This window comes from Lipophrys pholis (genome assembly GCF_963383615.2).
Source record: "Lipophrys pholis genome assembly, chromosome: 7".
NCBI classification, from domain to species: Eukaryota; Metazoa; Chordata; class Actinopteri; order Blenniiformes; family Blenniidae; genus Lipophrys; species Lipophrys pholis.
Window position 1 is genome coordinate 1,681,336 of NC_137638.1, and position 27,830 is coordinate 1,709,165.

The 27,830-nt window shown below is 44.2% G+C and overlaps 1 protein-coding gene across 1 annotated transcript in view; it reads left to right on the top strand.

The window, feature by feature from the left end:
• The window catches only part of adamts3 (ADAM metallopeptidase with thrombospondin type 1 motif, 3), a gene marked incomplete at both ends in the record, with an annotated part of 156,655 nt that extends 148,211 nt beyond the window's left edge, over nt 1-8,444 (top strand). The window contains 3 exons of the mRNA XM_080466520.1: nt 2,925-3,132; nt 6,115-6,232; nt 7,999-8,444. Of these exons, the coding sequence (XP_080322646.1) occupies nt 2,925-3,132; nt 6,115-6,232; nt 7,999-8,444 (772 nt within the window). The remainder of the gene's footprint in view (nt 1-2,924; nt 3,133-6,114; nt 6,233-7,998) is intronic.
• Nucleotides 8,445-27,830: the final 19,386 nt, after the last annotated feature.

A 27,830-nucleotide genomic window follows, 5' to 3' on the forward strand; every position in this document is an offset into this window, starting at 1 on the left:
ATTTAATTACCTATCTTACACATAAATATCTGAACTTGTCCAAAAAGAGGAAAAGCAATCTTAACAATTATAAATGATAATAGAAATAAAGACAAACGCGTCCCCCCCCCCCAGAAGAAAACGTCCACCCCTCCCATCTGACTGCAGATTGATGTGATCAACAAAGTAAAAAATAAAGATGGTAACAGACGTGTGACTCTGATAATAGTAAATGTTAAAGCTTACATGATTATATTTTGATGTAAATAAAAGATCAATTTCTGGGTGTTTTTGTTCGGTGAAAGTGCTTTTCACAACAGCTCTCTCTCTATCTCTCTCTCTCTCTCTCTATCTCTCTCTCTCTCTCTCTCTCTAAAAGGATTTATTGATCGTCGTAGGAGAAATGTCAGCTGTGGGAAGTTTGAAGGAGAGTCTGCCAGCGTTCGTGGCACTCTGGCTTTGTGTTCAGAGACGTTTCACCAGCAGAGGCTAATTCTCTTTTAGTACGTCGCCGCCCGAAGTCGGTAAATTGCTGCGATCACAAGCTTTTCAATCCCTATAATCTCGTACGCCATTCTTCGCTCTGCTGAGGCCGTGGTTTGTAAACAACACACACGGCCAAGCACAATCGAGCTTTCAAAATGTTGACCTCAAATCTGCCGGTCGTCGGCGACTGGCAGATCTGCCCACGCGGTCGTCATTCAGACCGTTTGAAAAGCGACTCCTCTCGCAGACGGCGCTTACATCCCATTGTGTTGAAGAGTTTTAGAAAAACGTTGTGTCTCCTCAACTCGCTGAAGTCGGTGAGAGTCGAGAAGCAGGAGGAAAATCCCGATACTCCGTGAGAGCGCCGTGGAAATGGGAAAAACACAATCCAACTCCGTCCCCATGGTAACGGGGAAAACACAACTTTATGAAACTCCTCCGTGGAAGCGGGTGGAAAGCAACTTTTTGAAAACACTCCAACTCCCGTCTCCGTGAAAAATGCAATCTGACACTGTCTCCATGGAAACAGAGAAAAAGCAACTTTTTGAAAACACTCCAACTCCCGTCTCCGTGAAAAATGCAATCTGACACTGTCTCCATGGAAACAGAGAAAAAGCAACTTTTTGAAAACAATCCAACTCCGTCACCATGGCAATGGGAGAAATGCAACTTTTTGAAAATGCTCTGTCTCCATGTGAATGGGGGCAATGTATTCTGACTCCGTCTCTATGGGAACGGGGGAAAACGCAACTTTTTGAAAACACTCCAACTCCCGTCTCCGTGAAAAATGCAATCCGACACTGTCTCCATGGAAACAGAGAAAAAGCAACTTTTTGAACACACTTGGACCCCGTCTCCATGTGAACGGGAGAAAACTGTAACAGTGAGGACAGGATTTACTCCGATATGAATTCATATATTCAGATTTTCATGATAGTCGTACTTGTATCGGAACTCTGTATCAACAGGTACTTACCTGTGTATCCTGAACTTAACGGCAGCTTTTCTCAAACGGAACTTTATTGGCGCCGCTTCCGACTGACCTGACTGAACCAGAAGTTCTTCCTGGCGGCGGTGGTTCCATCTGACAACCCCGAACTCCTTTTTGTCGGAAGCGTAAGGCCAACGTGGGTTTTCTGATCACAGTGAGAGCTCGTCAATCTTTAAGTAAAGCCAACACATAAATTAAGTGTAAATGAACAAGGAGAACCTGTGATCATCAGTCACTTCCTTGATGTGGTGAAAATCATCCTTAAACTCGCTCCGTTCAAAGAGCCTTGGGGAGGAACGGGAAGGAGTCGGGGGAGGGGCGACCGAAGCTTCCCTCGTGGAGCCGACGAGAGGAGGAAGCTTTGAAAAGAGAGAGAGAGAGCGAGAGAGAGAGCGCTGGAAAACAAAGTGGCATCATTAAATCAGTGAGCTGAGAACCCAACGGTGAATAAACCAGCGTGATTTAAAGGCTGACGCAGCGAGAGGTCAGAATCTAGACAGAATCTGAAATATCCTGCAGCCTCAGTATTATACTGTATATATATAATATATATAATATATAGATACGCCACAAGAATGCCAAACCGCTTCACGTTTTTATAGATTAAGCCGATATTTTGTAAGTGGTGATTTACCGAGTTTGAAGCTGAGAAGGCAGACAGACCTGAATACAAACTGTGAACAAGTGAATGGCTGAATAATCTGGCAAGATTGTGGAAAATATTCTCAATGGAGCAAAGGGGAGGGTCACACAACAGAAGATTATACACAGATATTACCTTTGGAGGTGTAAGACGGGGGTTGGAACTTTCCTCCACTGTTTGTGGGAATGTAGATCGACTAGTGAGACCGTTCTGGGTTAAAGTTCTGAAGGTTCTGATCTGCTGGTCCGACTCGGTGGAGCTCCTGAGCTCCACAGCCCAAATCCCAAAGACACCAAAAGGTGAATTTTCTGTTGTTATGGTTGGACTTATTACTGCTTCCAGAATTATTTTGAGACATTGGAAAACAGCTGGACCTCTGGACATGAAGGACTGGACAATATATTGATTGAGACTCCGTCCTATGGACCTGTGATCAACAGACTTGAAGGAACTATAGAAGAGGGCGCCGCCTCGTGGGATCACTTCTACACTCAGAGAAAAACTCTCAACAATAACAAAAATAAGGAGTTATGACAGATCCTCCCTGCTCTGATATTAGTGGACTGAGCTCCTCCTACATGAATGTTTTTCTTCTCAGTATTTTTTATTTATTTATTTATATTTTTTCTTGCCATGTCTCACCAATACGAGGACCCTGAGTGGTTAGTTTGTCTGTACTGTGTACTGTACTGTTATGACAAATGAAAAATGAAATAAAAAAAAAAAAAAAAAAAAAAACCTTCCGTTTAACAGGGACGAAACCTGCAGAACCAGAGTCACTCTTCCTCCACCGTTCTCATGTTGTGCTCGTGTGTCTTTGTCCAGGTGGATGTCGGACGAATGGGAGAACTGTCCAAAGACCTGCGGCAGCCTGGGCTTTCAGATCCGGACCGTTCGCTGCATGCAGTTCCTCCACGACGGCACCAACCGCTCCGTCCACAGCAAGTACTGCAGCGGCGAGAAGCCGGAGAGCCGGCGGCCCTGCAATCGGGTGGCGTGCCCCGCCCAGTGGAGGACCGGAGCCTGGTCAGAGGTACAGACAGTCAGAATGGGTCTCTTTTGGCGCTTTTTCAGTAGTACCCAGCCCTACTCTACTTGCCTTGCCTCGCCTTGCCTCGATCGTTTTCCTTACCCACGTGATGTGGGCGGAGCTTTTCCCCATCATGCACAAGTTATCACCCCCGATCTGATGCATCGGATAGCAGCTCAAATAATAAATTAAGTGTTATATCTATTATTATATATTTATTAATAATTTTACAAAATGTGGATCGTTACGATGGTGCTTCACTGTCCGGTGTTTCGGTTTCACTGGTGCCCCTGTTAACTGGTGACTTCTGCCGGCAGCCGTTAGCAGCAGCTGATTTTAAAATAAGACAAAGAAACGCTGCGATACTTTGAACTTTAATGGAAATGTGGTTAAACAGCGTTCTCCAGGACAGCTGCGGGTTCTGGTCGGGTTTTTAACATCTGCTGTGAAAAGGAGGCGCTGGAGGAAGAAGGTCACCAGTTGACAGGGAAACCAGTTAATCCGAAACACCGGTGGTATCGTGACTCGGAGACCTCATGATACTGGTCGCGGGTCGCTCCGTCAAGCTCCTGAATCGTCTGGTCGCCACCAAACGAAGAACAATCTGCAGCTCATCGGTTTTCAAAATGGCGGGTGAACGAGACGCTCTCCTGACTCTTCTGTGTCGTGATGCGCCGGCCAATCAGCAGCTGCCGTCTGCCGACGTCACATCGTCTACTGGCTTCAGCTCGCTGGGAACCTGGAGAAGGAACCAGGGAAGTACCTGGTAACGGGTACTAACATGTAGTGGAAACTGAGTCGAGTAGAATCACTCTGCTCCTCAATGTTCAGCCGCAGACAAGGGCAATTAACGGAATATTTTTCAGTCTTCTTAAACATTTAACCAAAGTCAGCTCAACATCTCCTGCAGTTTCACATTAAACTGTTCCTTTTTAGCCTCTGATGCAAGTGCGCCGTCTGAAGATTGTGAGTTATTCGGGGGAACGGAAAAAAACCCAAACATGAGGCATCGGTGATATTTAATTTAGAACGGCGTCACTTCTCTTCTGAACGCCGGCCAGTTTCAACTCCTCCAGTTCATCAAAGCTCATCAGAAAGAAAGAAAAGCCGTGAATCAGAGTTCCAGCTGCGAGGCTGGATGCAGTCAAGCGCAAATAAGACACAAGAATTGTGTGAAAATCCCATATTAACATTTCTAATATAGGTTGTTACATGTGATATATATGAATAGATGATGAGGATGAAAATGGCCACATGAATATGAATAAAATATTATTCTAAACAGTGGTTTAATTGCACATGCATAATGCATGAATTGGAACTATAGGAGTATTTTTTCGACTCCTGCGGTTATGGCTCGTGTTCAGTCAAGTGTTTTCATTCCAAACATTTAGGCTGGAGATCTGTGTTGCGTGAACTCTTCAGAGATTTCCGCTTCAAATTACAGGATTATCTAAACGACAGATTGAATCCTCTTGAAGTGGGAGAAATGCGAGAAATCTGATAGTGAGGCCGCGCTTGTTTTCAAGTGAAAACGGAAAACTTTTGTTGTGTTTTGAGTGTCTGTTTCCACTGGCAACACAAGTTTTTGAAAACAGCTCCGGACTTTATGGAAAGGCTCCGACTCCGTCTCCGTGGAAACGGGCTCAAATGCAAGTTAAGGAAACGTCCGAGCTGCTAATGAGTCTCGCATCGCTGGTGTGTGAGCCTGAAACCTTTTAGCATGTAGCATGTAGCATCAGTGGTGTGTGAGCCTGAAACTTTTTAGCATGTAGCATCATTGGTGTGTGAGCCTGAAACTTTTTAGCATGTAGCATGTAGCATCAGTGGTGTGTGAGCCTGAAACTTTTTAGCATGTAGCATTAGTGGTGTGTTAGCCTGAAACTCTTTAGCATGTAGCATCATTGCTGTGTGAGCCTGAAACTTTTTAGCATGTAGCATGTAGCACGGCTCAGAGTCCCGTGGTGAGCAGATAAACTCCTGAGTGACGTCGGACTAACTCTGCTGGTGATGAAGTTGCTGGTGATGAAGTTGCTGGTGTTGAACGAACTATCTTCTTCCTCCTCTTGATATTTTATCAGAACAAAATTTACAGTCCTTCTCTCAATAATAGTAGCGAATCTCCAAACCGCGGACGTCGCGCCTGTTTTCCTGCGTACGACGTTATTGACGCGTGACGCCACGTAATAGTTGCCGATTTGCATCTGGGGATTCATTACGGGTACGAGTACTCCATGTCGTATCGTACCCAGTGCTGGTATCGGTACTTAACAACTGTACTTAATTATGATGAATATTTTTCTAGTTGACAAACAAAATCGTTACAGTCAGCGAAATGTAGTTCACAAAAGGGTTCGATGAAAACGTTCTAAATGTTTTCAGAAAGTATTCAGTCTTTGCACCTTGAAACTCTGTCCTGGGTAACAACGGGGTGATTTTCTGCCCTGGGTAACAACGGGGTGATGTTCTGCCCTGGGTAACAACGGGGTGATGTTCTGTCCTGGGTAACAACGGGGTGATTTTCTGTCCTGGGTAACAACGGGGTGATTTTCTGCCCTGGGTAACAACGGGGTGATGTTCTGCCCTGGGTAACAACGGGGTGATTTTCTGTCCTGGGTAACAACGGGGTGATGTTCTGTCCTGGGTAACAACGGGGTGATGTTCTGTCCTGGGTAACAACGGGGTGATTTTCTGCCCTGGGTAACAACGGGGTGATGTTCTGTCCTGGGTAACAACGGGGTGATGTTCTGTCCTGGGTAACAACGGGGTGATTTTCTGCCCTGGGTAACAACGGGGTGATGTTCTGCCCTGGGTAACAACGGGGTGATTTTCTGCCCTGGGTAACAACGGGGTGATGTTCTGCCCTGGGTAACAACGGGGTGATGTTCTGCCCTGGGTAACAACGGGGTGATTTTCTGTCCTGGGTAACAACGGGGTGATTTTCTGTCCTGGGTAACAACGGGGTGATTTTCTCGGACTCCCCAGTGCTCGGTGACGTGTGGAGAGGGGATGGAGAGGCGACTGGTCACATGTCGGATTGGGGACCAGTGTAACGGAGACAAGCCTGAGAACGTGAGAACCTGCAGACCTGGACCCTGTCATGGTAGGCCTGTCAGCTATTAAAGATTTAAAAAAAAAAAAAAGAAAATCTACCCCCGTTAAACCTTGATGCTCTTTTTTTTTTCTTCCCTGTGCTGATGCAGGAGCATCAAAGCAGCTTTTCCTCATAAATATGCTGCTTTTTCGTGAGAAAACCCAAACTTACTTCAAACTCATGTCTTGTTGGGTTTGCCTTTGGGTTAAGATTATTGATATTCACAAAGTTGACTTGAAAATGTAAAAACTCTCCAGTGGGTTTCTGAGGGCACACAAGCATATTTACTTTAAAGCAGAAATCTCGCCAAAAAATTCAATTGGCCTTGGAGTATAAGACTTGGTAAGGTTAAATTGACATTTTTATCTTTTATGTTAATAAAAGATAAAAAATACAAGTTATTGTATTTTATATTTATTCCGTACCTCCCTCGGTGTAATGATTGATGACAGCACAATTGTCCTTTATGTAACTGCTCAGGGTTTAATGAACGCCATAAACTCCAAAACCCCAAAAAGTGAGAACTGACACACAACAATTAAACACAAATGATGTAATACTTAATAACTAAACAATATGCAAATTGCACCTAAACATAAGTCTCTTACTAATAATGATATATCATTTTTACCCAAACTGATGTTAGTCTATATACAATATATATATACAATATACAATAAAATGGCTTGTAAACAGTTATAAACTGTTATTTAAAGAATTAGTTGGCTGTCGAACTATATCCAATATTATCCTTTTAACTTAATTTTGACACCACATGAATTAAAATCTCTTAACTATATACACGTGAAATGAAGCCTTTTACATTCGTATTTTAAAATAGAAACATTTTAACTTGTGCCTTTTCGTGCACTTGTAGTCACATTAGTGCTGTTAGCATTAGGGTTAAAAACAAACAACAAAAACGGCCATATACTGACCTCATTGGCTGCGTTACACAAACACAGGAGGTAAGTCTTACCTTAAGTTGGACTGAAGCTTCTATAAAACACTTTCAAACTTATAAACACGATATACTTTGGTCCGACCACCAGCTCTGCCTCGTGGAAATACTGAAAAAAATTCAGTTTAATATGAAAAACCCTAACAGTTAGCAGGAGCTAGTGTTAGCTACTTGCTAGTAACCGTAACACGTACGACCAAACTAAGTAAATTATTCAGACATAATATTTTTAACTCCATCTTCAGGAGCTTCTCCTTCTGGGTCACATTCTGCTTCAAACTGGTTGACCGACGGCGTTTGTACGAGTCATGGCGATAAATCCAACGTAAACATCAGCGTATAGTACCGGTGTTTCAGATTAACTGGTTTCCCTTTTAGATGGTGACCGTCTTCCTTGAGCGTCCATCGTTGCTGCTACGAACAGCAGATGTTAAAATGAGACTCATAAAAGGTAACGACACTTGGAAACTTCACTGTAAAGGTTGTTAAACGGCGTTCGTCAGGACAAATACGGATTTCTGTCGGTTTTTTAACGTCTGTTATCAGCAGCAGCAAGAGACACTGAAGGGTCATCAGTTAACAAGGAAACCACTTCATCTGAAACACCGGGAAGCTCTTCTCCCCGAGACAGACCTGGAGTCACAAACAGCCTGTTCTCAGTAGACCCACTAGAGGGACTTTTACACTGAAATTCATATTTGGGGGTAAAACACTTTGAACAGAATGTTGTTGGACGTCTGACACCGACGTGAAATTGTTGAAATGGGGTATAACACGTTACCTTTCCTTACCTGTCACACTGTGTGGTTTTCAGATGAGCCGTGTCAAGGAGACAAATCCATCTTCTGCCAAATGGAGGTCCTGGCGCGATACTGCTCTATCCCGGGCTACAACAAGCTCTGCTGTGACTCGTGCAGCAGGCGCAGCGGCACCCTGTCCATGTTCTCCGAGGCCGCCGAGACGGAGGAGCATGTCCGGTTCGGCTCGGCCTCCCAGCTCCTGGAGACGTTGACGGCCTCCATGGGAGCCAACGTCACTCGCACTGCTAAGCAGGGAGCGAGCAGAGCGCCCGGCGCCGCCAAACACGCCACCGCCACCGCCCCGCCTAAGAAGACCCAGTCCAGGGTCACTGCGGTGCCGCGGAGGGTCCCGCGACACGCAGGTCTCACCGCCGTGAGCTCAGGTCCCAGCGACAGCGAGAGGCCGAGCAGCGCAGCGGAAGGTCGAGGACCGACGTTTTATTCTGAAGTGGACAGATGAAAGCGGCACTTTTTTTTTTTTTTTTTTTGTCTTTTCTTTTCTTTTTTTTAACCTTTTGGACTTTTAATGTACAGTCGATACTTCAGTTTCATCCTGGGTCTTCTCACACCAAAAACACCACAGAGGGAAACAGTTAGAGGAAAAGTGCTGGCTCACTTTGGTTTTTAAATCCCCCCACCATGGACGTCTCTGAACGTCACGCCACAACAATGTCCCGACGGGAAGCTTCTTCCATGTGATATTGAACCATAAAAGTTAGCAGCAAAGAGTTTCAATCGCACAAAAGGGGCAAAACGAAGTGAAATATTACCAGGATCTCGCCGCTCGCTTCAATTATTTGATGCTTTCCCCAAAAAACCGCCAGAACAGAGGCGACGGGAAGCCGGGCCCTCGTCTGATCCCACCTCTCTGTGGTATTGTCACTTAATGAATTGGACTCCTGTTGTTGGTTCAGCTTCGCGACGGCAAAGAAGCGAAAATGTCAGCAGGTGCAGTCATTACTTGTGAAATTTATTCAGGAGGAAAAAAAGGCACAAAGAAGCGTTGCAGCAAAGCTCATTGCAGTTGTCAACATTTAGAGAAAAGAAAAAAGTAATTGGGGAGCTAATCGTTAATTTTGTGAGGCTCTTGAGCTGATCCTCAGTTTTGTTGTGCTTTTCTTACGCTGCAGAATCTTAGTGAGGAAGATCACACCTTTAAAAGTGCCTCAATGTCAAACCTGTAACGGGATCTGGAGTTTTAAAACAGAATAACTGGTCGTTTTAAAAAGGTACAATATGTGAGATTTAGTCGATGCCACCCTCGTGCATGAGGTGGCAGTGTTGAGCAATCCAGTCCTGCTCTCAGTCTGCTTTAGTTAGCTAAAGGCTCATTTACGCTCGACGTAGTGTCGTAGTCGGGAGAATATTGTAGAGTGAAGAATAAACTCACTACACCATCTAGTGGTACAAAGCAGTACTGCAAGATGGTGTTGTTATTAGCTTGGTAGCGTTAGCAGATATTCCCATCAAGCAGAACTAGAGGAATCCCTGAGCCGCTCTCAGAGCTGCTGTTAATGCGCTCTGTTCACTAAAAATAGATTAAACAAGGATCTGCTTTTGTTTTACTTCCGTCAGCTGCTTGGCTGCTCCCTGAAGACTAGACGATAGAGTGACTTCCAACACAGAGGCTTAACTTGGATATTTTTACATCAACAGACTAAAAATGTCACATATTGTACTTTAAAACTCATTTGGAGGAGTAGTTGGTATTTCTAACATCAGAAAATGAACAAATAGCAGTCAAAAAACTACGCTACAAACTACCTTTACTTGAATGGTGCCAAAGTTCTTGCCAATAATCTCTAAATAAAGCTCCACATTTACAGATAGTTTAGTATTTTTTTTTACATTTTTACACAAACTCGAAACAGTATTGTAGTGCAAAGGAAACTTGACGAGAGATGTAAGCATTAGGAAAATGGTTTTAGTTGTATAGATGTATTACTGTTTAAATGGCACACTGCAGTTCTTTTATGGAGATGGGTATTTATAAAGCTTCCTGTAAATACTGTACATGAAAATATCAGTATTATCGTAAGGACCAGAAGAGACTTTTCAGACCCCTTTTTAACCGACGGACGCAAAAGAGCCTAATCCAGATGTTTACCTTCATTTAAAAACTCAGAAGTTCAGTATTTTATAGGATTGATTGTTTCAGGAAAGATTTGTTTTCTTTTTTTGTTGACAGTTAGCTCATAGCTTTAGCATTACCGGAGAAATGGCTAGCTTACGAGCGAGCAGACGTCACTTGTCCCATTAGTTTATGCGATTAGCACAAATCAGTGTCCGTACGGACGATTCAAGTTTGACGTTAAAGTAGATTTAAATGAACCCACTGTGGTGTGACGCTAACGTCGTAACTCGACCAGTGAAACCGCGGCTAACATTTCTAGATAAGTCACCGACTGATGCCCCAGAGAACCTGACGTTCCTCTTGAAAGGTTTCCTAAAAACCTTTCAACGTTAAAGCAACATCGGTGCAAAAATAAGACAATAAAGACCAAATTCTGCTGCTAGCCGTTAGCTAGGTGACATGGAGTTGCGAACTCCTTCACTTAAATATTTAGTTCAAACTCGTTTCAGCTGATCGATCAAACAAGGAGCGTCTTCATCAAGAAGTTCCTCAAAATCACAAATGTTCAGATCACGTCAACAATATTTAGTTTTTTTCTTTGTGGAACAGTGAAGCAACAAACCATTTCCGATCGTCGTCCAAAGCAACCCTGCATTTTCAGGGTGATTTCTACTGCGGCGTTTACTGTAACGTTTGAATAATACACAACACACTTTCAAACAAATCCACCAGGCCGATGGCTCATTAGTCGAGATGCACCGGTATCGGTATCGGATCAGTCAACTGATCGCAAATTTAATTAGTGTTTATTAAGAAAAATATCATTTAGATGTTTTATGTGAAGAAGCTTAAATCTTCCTGCTGTTTTCCACCGTAAAGTTCGTATCATGGCTTTATAGCGTTTTCATCCATGTCGCTGAAATTCCTGAAGCAAGCTAATCAGGCTCATGGCTAATCTGAAGCGATAGCTTGTTAGCGCTAGCTCGTTAGCGCCATGCTAGCTGACTAAAGCCAGTTTGTTCACACTCAAAAATGATTGAAATGATCAACCTGCAGCCGGGCGATATTAGCGTGAGCTATACATCCGTAATAAACACACTGAGGAGAGGTTTAATGCTCATTAGCAGACGTATGATTAATCCTCCCTTTCTTCAGGTTCTCCAGGCTCTCCAGGTTCTCCAGGTTCTCCTCCAGCGCTGCTCTGGATGGTTTGGAGTCCATAGAAGCTGCAGAGCTGTAGTGTCTGGATTTGGCACATTGAACTGACTCGTTTCACTCAGTTTTATATCAGAATTAATCTCATTACAACGTCTCACATTCAACGGAATCCAGGTTCCGTCGTGTTTTAGATGAAAACGCCGACGGACCCGAGACGTCTGCGTCACAGCAGGAACCTTCCTGAATGTTTTCATCCGTTTGAGAAGCATTTTCCTTCCACAGTATCTTCAAAGTGTGTGTGTGTGTGTGTGTGTGTGTGTGTGTGTGTGTGTGTGTGTGTGTGTGTGTGTGTGTGTGTGTGTGTGTGTGTGTGTGTGTGTGTGTGTGTGTGTGTGTGTGTGTGTGTGTGTGTGTGTGTGTGTGTGTGTGTGTGTGTGTGTGTGTGTGTGTGTGTGTGTGTGTGTGTGTGTGTGTGTGTGTGTGTGTGTGTTATGAAGGGTGGATGAGGGTTCAGCAGAGCGGGAGCTATTTATTAAAAAGACAAAAAAAAAAAAAGAAGAGTATTAAAGGATTTCTTCTCAACCACCATGCATCTGACTGCAGTAGCAAAAAGCACATTGTCGTGTTTTTCAGCAACCAAAATCTCTTTACTTGCAACTATTCACACTCACTCCTGTGTGCCGATGTATAATAGATGTATATAGCATCACGTACAGAAGTATTTATTAAAACATTAGAGGGTTCTGCTTTTGTCTTTGCAGTGTGTTCAGCATTCGCCGCGGAAACCAGAGAAAACAAACGTCTTCTTTGCCTTTTCAGATTTAAGATTCTAACACATTAGTAAGAGTTTCTAGAGGTAAATTCTACACGCTCAACTTTGAGATGTTTTACTAACCAGAAAGCTGTTTGTTTGTTTTTTTACAGCTGTTTCGTAGGTGAACCTTAATGAGAGCCGCTACACGACGGCGGCGTGTTCCGACCAGACAAACGCTTTATCTTAACCAAAAACAACGATTAGCGTAGCATCAGTGAACCAGCGAAAGTGTTTTATTTTTCTCCCCGGGTTCTTTTCAAACCCCATTTACTTGCCGCCTATCAAACCTTGCTGCTAACGCCGTAGCGAACTTGTAACGCTGAATAGGATAGCCGTAGATGTTCCATCGACAATCCCTGAGCCTCAGACAGATATTACTGCAAAGACTCCACATGTACTGTACCGACGCCGCTGCGCCGTCGTGCGTTTGAAGGACGGTGATTGTCAGTCACTCTCTGCTCTATTTGCCTTTCTATGTATGTGTGTAGGTGGAAGTGTACACTACTGATGCTGTTTGTTGTAAACGGGGAGCACATAGCAATAAAGAGATATGATGAACTACGCCGGCTTCTCGGGCTTTCTCCACGGCGCTTTGCATAAATGCCGGGTGATGACGATCGCCGTATTTATGTGGAATTGCATTTGTGCCACAATCCTGAGCGCAGAAGTGTGACGGTTTGATCACAGGGAAAAAACTTAAACAAACTGAGCGCAGAGAAGCTTAATCTGAGCAAACAAAAATCTATTCTGAGCTCAAAACATTATCTTTATTCAGCAATCAGGAGTGTGGATATGTGCTGATATGCACCTTTTTTAATTTCTTTATATTTCAGGCATCACATGGTTGGCGACACGTCATATCAACATACATTTAACATAAAAAGAAAGGAAGTGGGAAGAAGAAAACCTATTTAATCCCACAATTTTCCATTGATATTCGACACAATGAGCTTCACTGTTACATCTTCGGTTCTTCTGTAAAGTATGGACTCAAAACTGATAAAGATCTGTATTATAGTTCATAATCACACAGACATGAACAAATTAACAAATAGAAACCGACCCACTCCCACCCCAAGGCCAGAGGAAAACTTTAGATTTTACCATTTTCAAATTTTAGTTTCAAACAATAACAATAACACTAATTTACATCAAAAACTATTTAAATCAAAAATAACCAAAACGAAAAAGGGAGAGGCTTTCCATGTTTTTTTAAATAGTCCGTCGTGGTGAGGATTTGACCTTGAATGCAGTCCAGTTCTGCCATTTCTGTTCCAAATCCCACTCTCTGACTCTCAAGCGAAAAGTCAGTTTTTCCATTGTACACATTTCCTCCACAGTGTCCGGCCATTAGGAGGTTTTGGGGCGTCGCTCTTCAGCCACTTTCTTGTCAAGGTCTTTTTGATAGCAATGGTCCATATTTTAAAGAGGCACCCCGATTTTTTTAAATTAAATAACGCAGATTAACAATGCCGATAGAAGCTGCAGTCAACGGACGCGTCAAAATCACGTGTGCAAAGGATCCGGTAATTTTCCATTTCCCATTCATGTGAATATCGTCGGTGCTCCTCTATTGGAAACTATACGGTAAGTGTTCTGCGCTTATGCTTTGTCATAGAGAACAAAGTGATGCAGTGACGATGTGTATTCTGACTCCTTTCTGTGGAAACCAGGATGAACTGCAGTAGTTCAGTACAGAAGTCAGATCACACGAGGGGGGGCCTGGACCCCTGAGGATTTCAGACTGCACTTTTTATATGTTTTGTAAATTAAAAAAAAAAAAAGTCAGTTATTGAATTTTCTTATTTTACTGGTCTGGCCCTATCATATCAGCTCGTGCCTGTAAACGTCACAATTTAAATGATTTGAAACGTTCAATTCGTTAAAAAAAAATCTTTATGTTATTAACGGTGTTTTGTTTACTTCCGGTTTGTTTCCCCTCCCCCCTTACCGGAGCCTCATGTGCAGCGTCTCTGGGCGCAGCACCGTGATGGAGTCACGGTGCTGCACAATACCGAGTGGAATAATTTTAAAGCAGAAAGTTTCAGTTCCCTGACGGCAGGTTGAGAAAGTAAAAGTCATTAGTTTTACTTTGAAAAGACGAATTTAGCGACCACAGAAGTAATTCTGTAGCTAAATAGCAGGTTGCCATGTTGGCTGACCAGGAGCCACCAAACTGCTAAAGCTGGAGGAAATACGGGTAAAATATTAATTTATCCTCTTTTTCTCTTTCCCTGGCTGTCCTCTATACTGTGTGTGTGTGTGTGTGTGTGTGTGTGTGTGTGTGTGTGTGTGTGTGTGTGTGTGTGTGTGTGTGTGTGTGTGTGTGTGTGTGTGTGTGTGTGTGTGTGTGTGTCACAGTATATCATTGCCATTTTGTTCATGTAATAATTTCACAACTTTGTTTCTAAGAAATATTAAAATTCTCAAAGTGGTGGACCTGCACGGTAACAAAACCCAGGCTTAGGGTAAATATTTATTGATTTTATTATTTTGCTGATCTCGGACCGAAACAGTTTTATTTTTTCTGAGAGGGGATAAAGCCACGTCTTAGTTTTGAGAAATCCAATTTCACGAGTTGGTGTACTAAAAGAACCCTGAACAGGCTCTCTGGCAGCTGCCACTCACCTGAACTCCAGCCAAGAGAACGAAACACAAAAGCTCCCAACTCCTTCAGCCGAGCAATACTTCCCACACACACAAAGTTTTATAAATCTCTCACTCTTCGGTCCAAAGTCGCTGTGGGGCAGTTCACGGACGGCCGTTGTCATGGCAACCAAAGACGAAAGATAGAGTTGTGAGTGTCGGTGACGCTGCAGCGACGGGTTTGTCGCGTTTGCATATCGTGTGTTTAGTTGGAAAATAAAAGACCACGACAGGAAACGCTAACGTGAAATGCTAAAAGTTTTCAAGCCACGACTGCGTCCACTTTCCCCCTCCTGTGGGCGGAGTTCTCGCCGAACTCGTGAAGCTCACAATCGCGACGGCTCCGTTCATTCTTCGTGTATTTGACGTTTTATTTTTGTGCAATCGGGTCAACTCGCGTACATCAAATGCTGCGATTTATCTTGTTTTCACCGTCCGATCTTCACAACGCGAACTTCACGCCGTGGCCCGGAGTTGATTAGGTTCACAGTCGTACAGCGCGGCCGGACGGGAACTTACATGTTGTGTATCGACTCACGCGCCGTCAACATGGGAAACATCTGCGTCCACGTGACGCCATGAAAACTACTCGACGATGTAGTACACATGCCAGGCCGGTAGGTGGCGCTGTACCGCTGCCAACAGCTAATGTCCGTCCACGCGATTTCAAATTCCTCCACTCTGGAACTCGTTTTCAGGCTCCTAGGAAAAAAAACTGCGCCGTCTGGACTATCGGGCGAAAACGATGGTTACGTGAAGCGGCGCTGTGAGTCCGAGATCGAGACGAGAAGTATTTTTCACTTTCTTCAACAGGTTAAGGACCTTAAGGGGAAAAAAAACAAGAAAAATAATAAAAGAGTAAAGAAAGAAAGAAAAAAAAGAACCTTACATCGCTGTGTCTTTTTTCCAATTATTCCTACAGTGCCCGTATTAAATGACTTTTATTGTGAAAGTCATTAACTATCACTGAAACGACGAGTCTTGATGAAAACATTCTCTGGATTCTTCACCGACGCCGGACGGTAAGTACCGCTCTTTTATTCTCATGGACTTTCACTTCCTCCTTATCTTTTTCATTTCCCATCAAACGCCACCTGTTTCACAGTAAAAGCAGCAGTTCATCGTGTGTTGTGAGCTTGACGGCGTCCGTCAGGTTTTATTTTATCGTTCCTTCACGTCGGAGGGAAGAGGCCTCGTGCAGCTCGACAGTTTTCAGTTTCACCAATCACTGTTTCTGCTTCTTGTTCTTCCTCTTTGCCTCGTCAGCGATATAAACATTTAGTTTTCCTGATGTTCATCCTGAAACACTTTGAGCTTTAATCGTCTTTACGGTTATTTTGTGCAGAAATCATCTCGTCCAGCGTTCATGAAGGTCTAATACCAACGGAAGCTGCCTTTTCAAATATGTTCTCAGGATTTGTAGCTGTAGGAATTATACTTTGTGTTTGACAGTTGCTCAGAACGTCGTTTTTTTTTATTTTTTTTCCTCCTCATCCGTTGATTTCTGTCAGAGAAAAGGAAGTGAGCAGAAATTAGAGGTGGAAACCTTCAATAGCTTTTAAAGAGTCTGATTTCCTTGTTTAGCTGTCAGCCACCAGAAACTCGGTCGGTCTTCTAAAAGGTTCGGTGATGAAGTTTTGTTTTGTCACATTGGATTTTCTTTTTAGCGCTCACTGAGTTTTACTGAGTTTCACTGAGTTTCACTTTGTTGGAATCGGATTGAAACGGACGGAAGAGGAGAAACAACACGATCTGTTCTGTGATGAATAAAGTCTTTAGATAAAAGTCGTGGAGAGCCGGCTGAGGAAACGCCGCTCACCGCAGTAGCAGTAGATCGTCACGTCCAAGCGCTTTAGCATGTAGCGTGTAGCGTGTAGCACCGCTTGTGAGTGAGCCCCGAAACTCTTTAGCATGTAGCATGTAGCATCGCTGGTGCGTGAGCCCCGAAACGCTTTAGCATGTAGCATGTAGCATCACTGGTGTGTGAGCCCCGAAACTCTTTAGCATGTAGCATGTAGCATCACTGGTGTGTGAGCCCCGAAACTCTTTAGCATGTAGCATGTAGCATCACTGGTGTGTGAGCCCCGAAACTCTTTAGCATGTAGCATCACTGGTGTGTGAGCCCCGAAACTCTTTAGCATGTAGCATGTAGCACGGCTCAGAGTTACATGCTGAGCAGCCAAACTACTGAGCGACGTCGGGGCTAACTCTGCTCGTCCAAATGTCTCTGGTGATGGAGTTGCTGGTGATGGAGTTGCTGGTGATGGAGTTGCTGCAGTTGTACCAACTATCTTTCTCCTCTTCTTGATATTTGGTCAGAACATAATTTAAAGTCTGTCTTGCTTTTGTCATAATAATTAAAGAGTCTCCAAACCGTGGACGTGCTCGTCCTCTGCTGCTCCACCTTCCTGACCCGTGACATCACGTAGTACTCACCGGGTTGGGTTTTTTTCCTGAGCACTAGTACTCCTTGTGGTATCAGTGCGTCTCTTAACAAGACACTCTGAAGGACTCTGGGGAACATTTGCACCGTGACGCCGACCCCCCATCGGTACTTGCTTAATTCTGACGTACGTACCGTCCGCGTGGACGACTAACGGTCGTCCCGTCCACCGGGCTCAACGTGAGCCGTCTCCTCCAGTACGCTCCGAGTTGTGAAATCCCTCTGAGCTTCTTCACTACGTGCACGATTTCCCACAGAGTGTGTCCTCAGTTTGAATGCGCCTCACTTTTGTCCGCCCGTAAGTGGCCGTTGTGAGCGTGGAGGGTAGCGGCGGAGCCCGGTCAGGCGTGTCAGGGGTAATTAGCAGCGAAGCCGTCCGCGGTGAAGAGGCGCGGCCAGGCGGAGAGGTGACGGTGTATGGGGCTCGGGGGGAAATGGAGCCACAGAGGAGTAATTGGTGCAGTTCTTTTCCCCTTGACTAATTATCCTCTCTGCCTCCGCCGCCGCCGCGTTTGTTCCAGCGTTTCCGGGCTTCGCCGGCCCTCGGCGGCTTTTGTTTACAGGCGGAATCTTCAGTTAATGAAGCCGCTGTCGGTGGGCGGTCTGATCTCCGTCCCTGAGAATAAAGGGCATTTTCTATAACGTGAACTGTTCGTCTCGGAGTCTCTGCCTCCCGAACAACTCAAACAGTGTTATGTAATTACTGTTGGTGTACTTCAACACGGGAAAGAATAATTGCGGAGGCTCGTGTTTTTATTCCGGGCTTTAAACGTGAGTCTCTCGGCTCTTTATCGATTCCTAATTGGAAATGGAACCTGCAGTATCGCCGGCAGAGGACGAATGGAAGACAAGACGTTATCTCTGCTGCTGTGAGTGCTAAGTTGTCCTGTCGTCGTCGTTCCTCCTGCAATGGAACCAAACGTTGGAGCGTTTGTGCCGCCATGTTTCCTGCAGGCTGCGCCGGTGGATGACATCACAGGTTGTGTAGTTCACATTTAGCTACACAACGTGTGTTGTTACATTATTCATGCCCGGTGTCGTTGGCAAATTTTATGTGTGTGTGTGCGCGTGCGTGCGTGTGTGTGTCCATGCCTTCACTACTAAAACTAACCAACAGCACCACCTAGTGGCCCAACATGAAATCTACATTGTTTTCAGAGTTTGTCGTTCCAGAATGTTGCCTTGTAAACATGGATTTTATCTGGAGCGAAAATGCAAAAACAATGTGCATTAACGTGTTCACGTGTTCACGTGTTCACGTGTTAATGTGTTAACGTGTTAACGTGTTCATGTGTTAACGTGTTGGAATGCATCAGTCCTGCTCTCTGACAGGTAAGAAGTAGATCAAAGAGCCAAACATGACTGCAGCTTCAGCAGAAGTATGTTTTCTCTGGTTGCCGTGTTCTCACCGTTGCTGATGTTTTCTCACCGTTGCTGATGTGTTCTCACCGTTGCTGATGTGTTCTCACCGTTGCTGATGTTTTCTCACCGTTGCTGATGTTTTCTCACCGTTGCTGATGTGTTCTCACCGTTGCTGATGTTTTCTCACCGTTGCTGATGTTTTCTCACCGTTGCTGATGTTTTCTCACCGTTGCTGATGTTTTCTCACCGTTGCTGATGTGTTCTCACCGTTGCTGATGTTTTCTCACCGTTGCTGATGTGTTCTCACCGTTGCTGATGTGTTCTCACCGTTGCTGATGTTTTCTCACCGTTGCTGATGTGTTCTCACCGTTGCTGATGTTTTCTCACCGTTGCTGATGTGTTCTCACCGTTGCTGATGTGTTCTCACCGTTGCTGATGTTTTCTCACCGTTGCTGATGTGTTCTCACCATTGCTGATGTTTTCTCACCGTTGCTGATGTGTTCTCACCATTGCTGATGTTTTCTCACCGTTGCTGATGTGTTCTCACCGTTGCTGATGTGTTCTCACCGTTGCTGATGTTTTCTCACCGTTGCTGATGTGTTCTCACCGTTGCTGATGTTTTCTCACCGTTGCTGATGTTTTCTCACCGTTGCTGATGTGTTCTCACCATTGCTGATGTTTTCTCACCGTTGCTGATGTGTTCTCACCATTGCTGATGTTTTCTCACCGTTGCTGATGTGTTCTCACCGTTGCTGATGTTTTCTCACCGTTGCTGATGTGTTCTCACCGTTGCTGATGTTTTCTCACCGTTGCTGATGTTTTCTCACCGTTGCTGATGCCAGAAGTTGCCGGAGATGTTTGTGTGTCTGATGAATGAGAACGAGAGTGGAGGATCCAACATGATAAATTGCTTTGAGGTTAAGATGCCGTTTCAGCGTGACGGCGTTTACGCCCGTGGAATGTGAACAAGGCGACAAACGGCTCATGAATCAGGTGTGACGGTGAACGCCAAGTCAGCACTTTTATCATTTCAGCCCAAACAACAGAAAACATCCGCCTCCTCAGCGAAGGCAATGTACTTCTGTTGACAGACACTTTTACCACTTTACTGTACAACTACAAACTACAAACTACAAAAAGTGTTGATGGAGAAGCTCCACTTCTCTTCTCACAAATCCTGGGAATCCATTCAGCAAGGCCTGGAAATCATATTAAAGCCTCACGACTGTGGAAAGAGGCCACTCTCTCTCTCTCTCTCTCTCTCTCTCTCTCGCTCTCTCGCTCTCTCTCTCTCTCTCTCTCTCTCTCTCTCTCTCTCTCTCTCTCTCTCTCTCTCTCTCGCTCGATGACCTGAAGCCTCTTGTTGAATAGAGAACTCCCTAGTGGGACCAGTTTCTAAATCCCTACCCCCTAGTGGTTCTCCACACACACACACACACACACACACACACACACACACACACACACACACACACACACACAGCAGAGAACAATGAGCTGTAAACATTAACAACAGGAGAACATTCTAGTGGACAGTTGGATTGTTATCACGGTGACTGTCAAAATAAAAGTACCAAGTTGGATTATTATTACTGTGACTGTCAAAATAAAAGTACCAAGTTGGATTGTTATCACGGTGACTGTCAAAATAAAACCACCAAGTTGGATTGTCATTACGGTAACTGTCAAAATAAAAGTACCAAGTTGGATTGTTGTTATGGTGACTGTCAAAACAAAAGTACCAAGTTGGATTGTTAATAAGGTGACTGTCAAAATAAAACCACCAAGTCCAGGAGAATCTGGACTGGGAGTCATGACACCACTGAGGAAGCTTTGTTCTGATTGGCTCTACTGAGCATGTGCAGTAGAACTGCGTAGTCGCAGCATTTCCGCTGGGCCCAGAGTGTTTTCAAAAAGTCATGTAAAACACGACCAAAGTTTTATGTTCTGACTTGAACGTGTTGCTTTGTTAAGGGGCCGGCGACTGGACGTGGGTCCAGACTCATTTCAAACATACATCCAGTCGCTCTATAGAAGTCCAGACGTCTCGACTTATTCTTTGACACTCTACGTTTTTAAAACGTGGCTCCTTTAAGGTGTTCATACTCCAGAGCACCTCGCCATTACTGGCACCTTTTCACTTTTTTGCACAGCATGAACAATATTTTTAAAAATAAATAGAAATGCGAGCCTCAGAAATAGATTTGCTCCGTCAGCTGATAGAAACAGCTTCTGAGAGGTGTGGTCATCTCTCCACTCTGAAACTCTGAAACTCAGCGAGGAGGATTCCTCCCAGTGTTTCTAGCCATTCTACGCACAGTGGACGACTCAAAGCTCGTCACGATGTGTGACGTTCGAGAAAAAGACGACGATATTACATGTTTAGACGTCATGAAAGGCACTGATCAACGGTCCATGGTGTATTCTAACTCCCTGGCCCACGACGCAGTGGTTCCCAGGACGGAACCGACCCTGTTGTTCTGCCTGATGGTCGTCCAACACTGACTGTGTCCTCTGATGACAATATGTCCACAGAGACGCCCAACCCCAAGGTTTTTCCAATTAAAAGTGCTGAATTTTCCTTTCAAGTTGTTTCACCTGTCCTCATTGCTCCCGAGTGGTTGGCCAGCGAGGATCAGGAGGCGGAGCCAAGAGGTGAAAGGAAGGAACAGGAAGTGATGTGGGGAAAGGAATTTGTATTGTATAAGCTCATGTTGACTTGTTGGCTAGATGTACGGAAATTTACTGTGCCTGGATCCCCTGTTCCCACAGTATTTATGTATATATATGTGTATATATATATATATATATATTTTGTGTGTGTGTGTGTGTGTTTCACAGATAACTGTATATATCCAGGAGCACTACTGTGTTTTTCCTGCATCCAGAGACAGCATGGTATTGATTGACCTTTGGCTAAGCCCCGCCCCCGTAGTTTGCTGTTGCTCGATCCACAGGAGACGTTTGTCCATGTTTTGTTTGGGAATTGTGGTAAAATAAAGCAGGTTGTATATCTTGATACCTCGTATCGCTGTTGCGTGAGCTCCAGGAACTTAGTTTGAGTCTTTTAAGATGTAAATAATGTTTAAACAGCCCAGGGAAGAAGAAAAGTGTCTCCTGCTCTCCTGCGTCTCATCGGGGGCTGAGAATGTCTGTCTGAGTCCGGGAAGGTGTGAGTTCAATGCTGTCGGTTCCTTTGTGTTTGGGGGCGGGGCTTAATCAAAGGTCACCTGGGGAGCAAAAAGGTTCATTTGGAACATTTTGTGTTTTGTTTCTTTAAGAGTGTTTCTCAGTCAACCTGGTCAAAGCTGGTAACGTACTGTGTTCCCACGCCAGAGGCGAGAGGAGATCAGACATGACAGACGCTGATATTGAAAAGGTTTGTTTGTCTAATCGCTGTTTACTGTGAATGTTCAGTGGGAAATGATTGTTTGAGAAAAATAGTCGATTATAGAATTGAGTTTGGTTTTTTTTTCACAATGAATAAAATGTACTAAATTAAAAAAAACAACGTATGTTTGAAAGCTCCCAGTGTGTGGCGTGTTATGGAACGACTTGCTCGTCCAGCAGCAGAGTTCTGAATCGCAGCGCCGGCTCCGTACGTCTCCGCCATTGCCCGGTCCGGTACGTCATCACCGGTGTGTCCTTTAGTCCAGAGAAATCCATTTTTAAATGTTACGTGTCCAGTAATAGAACATTAGATTAGACGTTGCGATTCACTTTCAACCGTCTCTGTGGAATCTTTACCCAGCATGCACCTTGGGTCTGATCTCTGAGGGTAGATTCTGGCCGCTGGTGCTCAGTGCCATGAACAGTGGTCAGTGTCGATGGTCAGTCTGCTATTTTCCAGCCACTTGCAGAGCGTCTGTATATCGGCGTTCTGCCTGGTGGTGGTTCCTGCCGTGTTGAGGCAGTGAAGCTGTGTTGGTAAAGTGAGAGGACGTTTTTCACACCAACTTCACGACGCAGCGGACGCTTCAGGAGGGACTGTGTCGGCTGCAGGCCGGAGGCTTTCACCACCCTGGAGGAGCCGCTCAGGGTGAATGACAAAGGACGTCGCTGGTTCATTCCTGTTGGGGAAAACCCAGCAACTTCCTGCTGCTGCACCCTGAACCATATGAGCAGTATGATGGATGGATGGATGGATGGGTGGCTGGATGGATGGAAGGATGGATGGATGGATGGATGGCTGGATGGCTGGATGGATAGATGGATGGATGGATGGATGGAAGGATGGATGGCTGGATGGATGGATGGCTGAATGGATGGATGGATGGATGGATGGATGGATGGCTGGATGGATGGATGGATGGATAGATCCCGACACCAAACGTGTGGTTAGCGAAATACTGCGATTTTTACATTTCTTTAATAAATGATAAAGAATCTCCAAACTACGTCACTCGTTGTCTCTTGTCGGCCTGCAGGGGGCGATGCTGATCCTTGACGTCACGCAGTACTCGCTGGCTCCAGTTGGATCGGACCTGATAATGGTGTCGGTGTTGGTACGTCCCTAATTTAATTTAGTTCCATAATAAATGAGTATCGAGGTACTTTGAGGGCCGACAATATTCAGCTGAATCCTCCTCTGCACCTTCACCTCGATGACAAGAAGTAATTGTTCAATATTTGAAGATCCTCCTCTAAATTAAACACCCGTCACCATAAGTACCACGAGGATTACTATTTAAATAGAATCCTTCCCGCTTGCCTCGTTGGTTCACATCACAGTCTTTTCCAGTTGGACTGCGGCTGATTTGTCGCTTCGTTCCGTGGACTTTTGGTGTGAATGTGTCAAAACGTGCTGCGAAGATTTTTGTGACAGCTGTCAGCACTGCTGTGTCATGGCATGATCACATTGTTGGTGCGAGCAGTGGAAGAATTCCTCTTTCTGTTTTCTCTTCAAATTCATTAACAAAAAACCAAAAGAACAACACCATCTGAATGAACCTACAGTGGCCTGTATTCCACCCTAATGTATGTTACACATCATAGAACCACAAAGTGAATGTATTGTTGTAACAGGAGACGGTTTTCCAATAGAAATCGGTCTCAATCCAGGAAACTGTGATTCTGCAGCTTCAGGGAGAAAATCTGACGGTTACTGGTGTCGATGCAGCAACATTTGGCTTCCTTGGAATGAAGAGAGAAGGTCCTGGAACAGCGAGGTTGGACGGACTTCGTCCTCTTGTTTGGTGACTTCAGCGCTGGGGTGAGCAGCGGCGCCACCTAGAGGAGGGTGATGGAGGAAGAACGACTTTAACGGCTACAAACGCCCTGGATGGGATTGTTGCAGATGCAAAGTGGGATTGAAGCGGAGGAATTCCAACAGGCCATGGAGAATGACTTTCAGCTGAGTTTCTGGGGCACCATCTGCTCGGGGGGGTTCCATGGTCATGCTCAATCTGTGCTCTGTGAACATGACCTCAAATGAGGAATCTGGAGGGAGAACTTGGAGGATCTCCTGCGTCCCTCACAGGAAGCAAGGCTGGGGGGCGTTTCATCAGCCCATCATGGTGAACGAGGCAATATTCACACTCAAAGAAACAACTACAGCAACAACAAGAAAACTATAGAATGAAACGGATGAGCTTCTGAGGATTCTAGTGAGTCGTAGATTTATATGCTTTTCATGTACTTCTGCCCATTTGAAACTCTTTATGTAGAAAATAATGATCTGGAGACATTGGACCGAAAAAAGAAAGGTTGATGAAGCAACAAAGCCAGTATGTGAAACACATAATGAGGTTAATCCTGGAGGACCACGGTTCAAGCTCATTTAAAGATCCCCACATTGTATTCAAACTGTTTTAACTCAAATCACCTGCTGTCCTGAGTTTCAGTGTAAAAGTCCCTCTAGTCCCTCTACTGAGAACAGGCTGTCCACAACGACTCCAGGCCCGTACAGGGGAGAAGATCAGTGTTGCCAGGTTGGGCAGCTTTTCACCAAATTGAAGCCTGATTGTGTTTCCTTTCTTCTTTGTTTATATAGTGCAGTTGTGTGTTTGTCGCATGTCCTTTACAGTTTTATGGTTTTGACGTGAGTTCCTACAGAGGTTGAGATTGAAACTGTTTTTTTAAATTTATTGAGGTGGACGGGCTTTACGTTGCGGTCGTGCTGAAAACAGTGAGTCCGATCTGGCAACCCTGGAGAAGGGTTGCCAGATCACACCGGTACCATGACCTAATGTTTACGGTGGATTTATCGCTATGGCTCGTAGAAACGCTGTCCGTCAACCAAACCAGTTTGAACCACAATCTGACGCAGAATTAAAATCATCCTGTGCCTGATTGTTACTTCCTTTGGTCGTACGTGTAGTTACAGTCACTAGCAAGTAGCTAATGCTAGCTCCGGCTAACTGTTAGGGTTTTGATGTTATACTGAATTAAAAAAATATATATATCAAATTTATGTTGCGCTTTTCTATGCACTCAAAGATGCTTTACGTAGCAAAAATAAAAAAAAATAACAATGAAAATAAAATAAGACTTTAGGGAAAAGCAAGTTTGTAAAGGTGGGTTTTGAACAGTGATTTAAAGTTCAGCAAATTCAGTATATCAGGGATCTTTGTAAGTTTTTTGGGGTGGCCAAAGTGAGCATCCACTACCAGAGGGAGGGGCTACTTCCCTAAGTGATGTCATGAAGGGAGAATCTCTGAATCACCTGTACAAGCACACATTCACTAAATAGTGAAACAAGTGAGGGATGTGACAGACTTTCTTCACTCCTGGGGCCTCGTACAGGCCGTCGGAACGCATAGCACTGTTAGAAAACCATTAGAAAGTAAATTTTGCATAATATGGGACCTTTTAATATTTCACGTTTAACGTTTAATTGCTTCATCCACATTTGCGTTGTGAGTTCTGGGGCCTTTCCAACATTAGGTGAATGTCAATCCACAATGCGTATACTGTTCTAAGGCTATACCTCAAAGAATCCAACCAGCACATGCATTCACAGCCATGGGTAAGACTTAGTAGAGAATAACAGATAAACCAAAGCCGTGGCGTCCTGCTATTAGGTGAAAGTGCTAAAGACTGGACCGCCATGCTGCCCGTGGGTCCGTTTCCTGAGCCCAAACTGGTTCCTGCCTGTTATATCCGGGGGTGAAGCACTTTGATTTCAATAATGAAAATCAATACTCAAGTGTATAGTTATCATCAGCTTGTGATAGTCTGAGTCGGTTTAATATTTAGCCTGTAATGAAGAGCTGTAATTTAGTTATCGGCTCATCCACTTTACAATATCCTTTAAGGCCACTCCGATGAGAGCCATTGATTTCCACTGCTGACCTCAAGTTGACTCTCACTGATTGAAAAAATATAATGTCTGCGAGTTCAAATCACTGCAAGGATTTGAAGAACATTTGACGGTTTCTGTATCAGATGGACCTTTTCAGGCTGTCAGGCATTGACAACATTTTGTATTTGAAATCACATGATGAACGAGACATCCCTGGAGATGTAATGTGATACTGGGAAACCTTGGCTTCTTACCATCCATGTACAATTATATGCTACTGTGTCACAAATCAGGCAAAGGGGGCGCCAGAGAGCAGCTTGCTGGTGCTGTAGCTACCAATCTTTTTTTTTTATGTGCGACTATTATAATTAGTTTTCTGGTTAATCAATAAAGACAAATCAACAAACAAACATTTATTCCCACTAAAAACTGGTGTGGTCTGATCCAGCCAGTGGTTTCAACGTATGCATTAACCTTAGACGTCACCACTTCCTGTTAACGAGAACACTTTTGTTTTTCGGTCACGGAGTAACTCATTCATTAAGAGTCTAACACGGGTGCCGACATTATAATAGTAAATACATGATTATTGGCTATTCTCTTTATCGTAGACCCAGTTGGTTGAGCTCCGGACTCTGACTCCTTCTGGTTTTCTCAGTGAAATGTTTTATTAATATATCATCAGATTTATTGAGTTGTTTTTTTTTTTTTTTCTTTCAGTGGAGGTTTTGGTAACGTGAGTTTGTGGTCTTTGTTTATGAGGGTGAAATGAAAACCTGCTGGGTGTTTTGCCTGCGACTGCTTTAGTGCGTCCCTGGGTTCAGGCTTGTAAACCTTTCATCCTCAGCTAAATGTCTTATTAGGCAGACGGTCAAAATGTTCTGACGTGCATACCGAGGCATACGCAATCATGCATCTGCACTCACGCACGCACGCGCGTCGATCTCTTCCTGGATTTCTCTTTCACCAGAGTTCATTGCATCATCAGCTTCCATACGGAGATAATACCAGATAGTTCAGAGGAAATTATTTCCTGCAAGAAGCGAGATTCTCCCCGGCGTTCACTGAGGGAAAAGGACGTGACAGCCGGCAAACACATGACGAGCAGTCATCTGTGAAACGACAGATGTTTTACCACCGGAGACCCTCAGCGCTGTGCCAGAACTCACAAGTCACACAACCACAGGAAGTGACATGAAAATATTTGCGCTGGCTGCCTGCCACCAGGACGGACTGTGACTGTGACTGCTGCTGAAGCTGTTTGTGTGAAAACATCCAGTCGTGAACTGAACGAATGCACACAAGCACCACAAAGACTCTGTGTCTCTGTTGTGACTCTATAGGAACTGCTGTGCTGTAGTTCCAGAGATGCGTCTCTCCTTTCTGGATTAAAAAGCTGCTGCTTTGTAAAGATTCTGAATATAAGTTGATTAAAGCCGGATGGCAATGACAAAGAAGCAGATTTTTGTTTCCCAGTTTTCTTTTTTAAACATTTTAGGTTTTTTAATTTCGGAACGGCACAAATGATGTGAAAATCCCCAAAGTAAATAAAAACACAAAAAAGTATTTTCCATTAAAAACCTTCAGTTTATCTATTGAGGAGGAAAGGAAAGCAGTTTACATTTACATTAAAACAGATTGACGCAGTTTGTGCTCCAGTTTTTAATATTCTTTAATGTCGCTGATATTATCACTAATTTGGACAGCAGCATTAGAATGGAGTGGATCTAATGCTCAGACTACCGCTTTCCATCAATTCCACAGAGTATTGTAATAAATATGGAAGTAAATAAACATTAATACTTAAATGTCCCAATGTATGTATGCAAAATTGACTTTCTATTGGTTTTCTAACAGCAATCTGTGTACCAGGCAATAGCAGTGAAGAAAGTCGGTCATCTCCCTCCCTTGATCCACTTTTTAGTGAACATGTGCTCAAACAGACGGTTCAGAGATTTCCCCTTCATGACATCATGAAGGGAACTAACCCCTCCCTCTAGTAGTGGAGCTCTGCCTCGTTGAAATACTGAATAAATTCAGTTTAATATGACAAACCCTAACAGTTAGCAGGAGCTAGCGTTATCTACTTGCTAGTAACTGTAACAC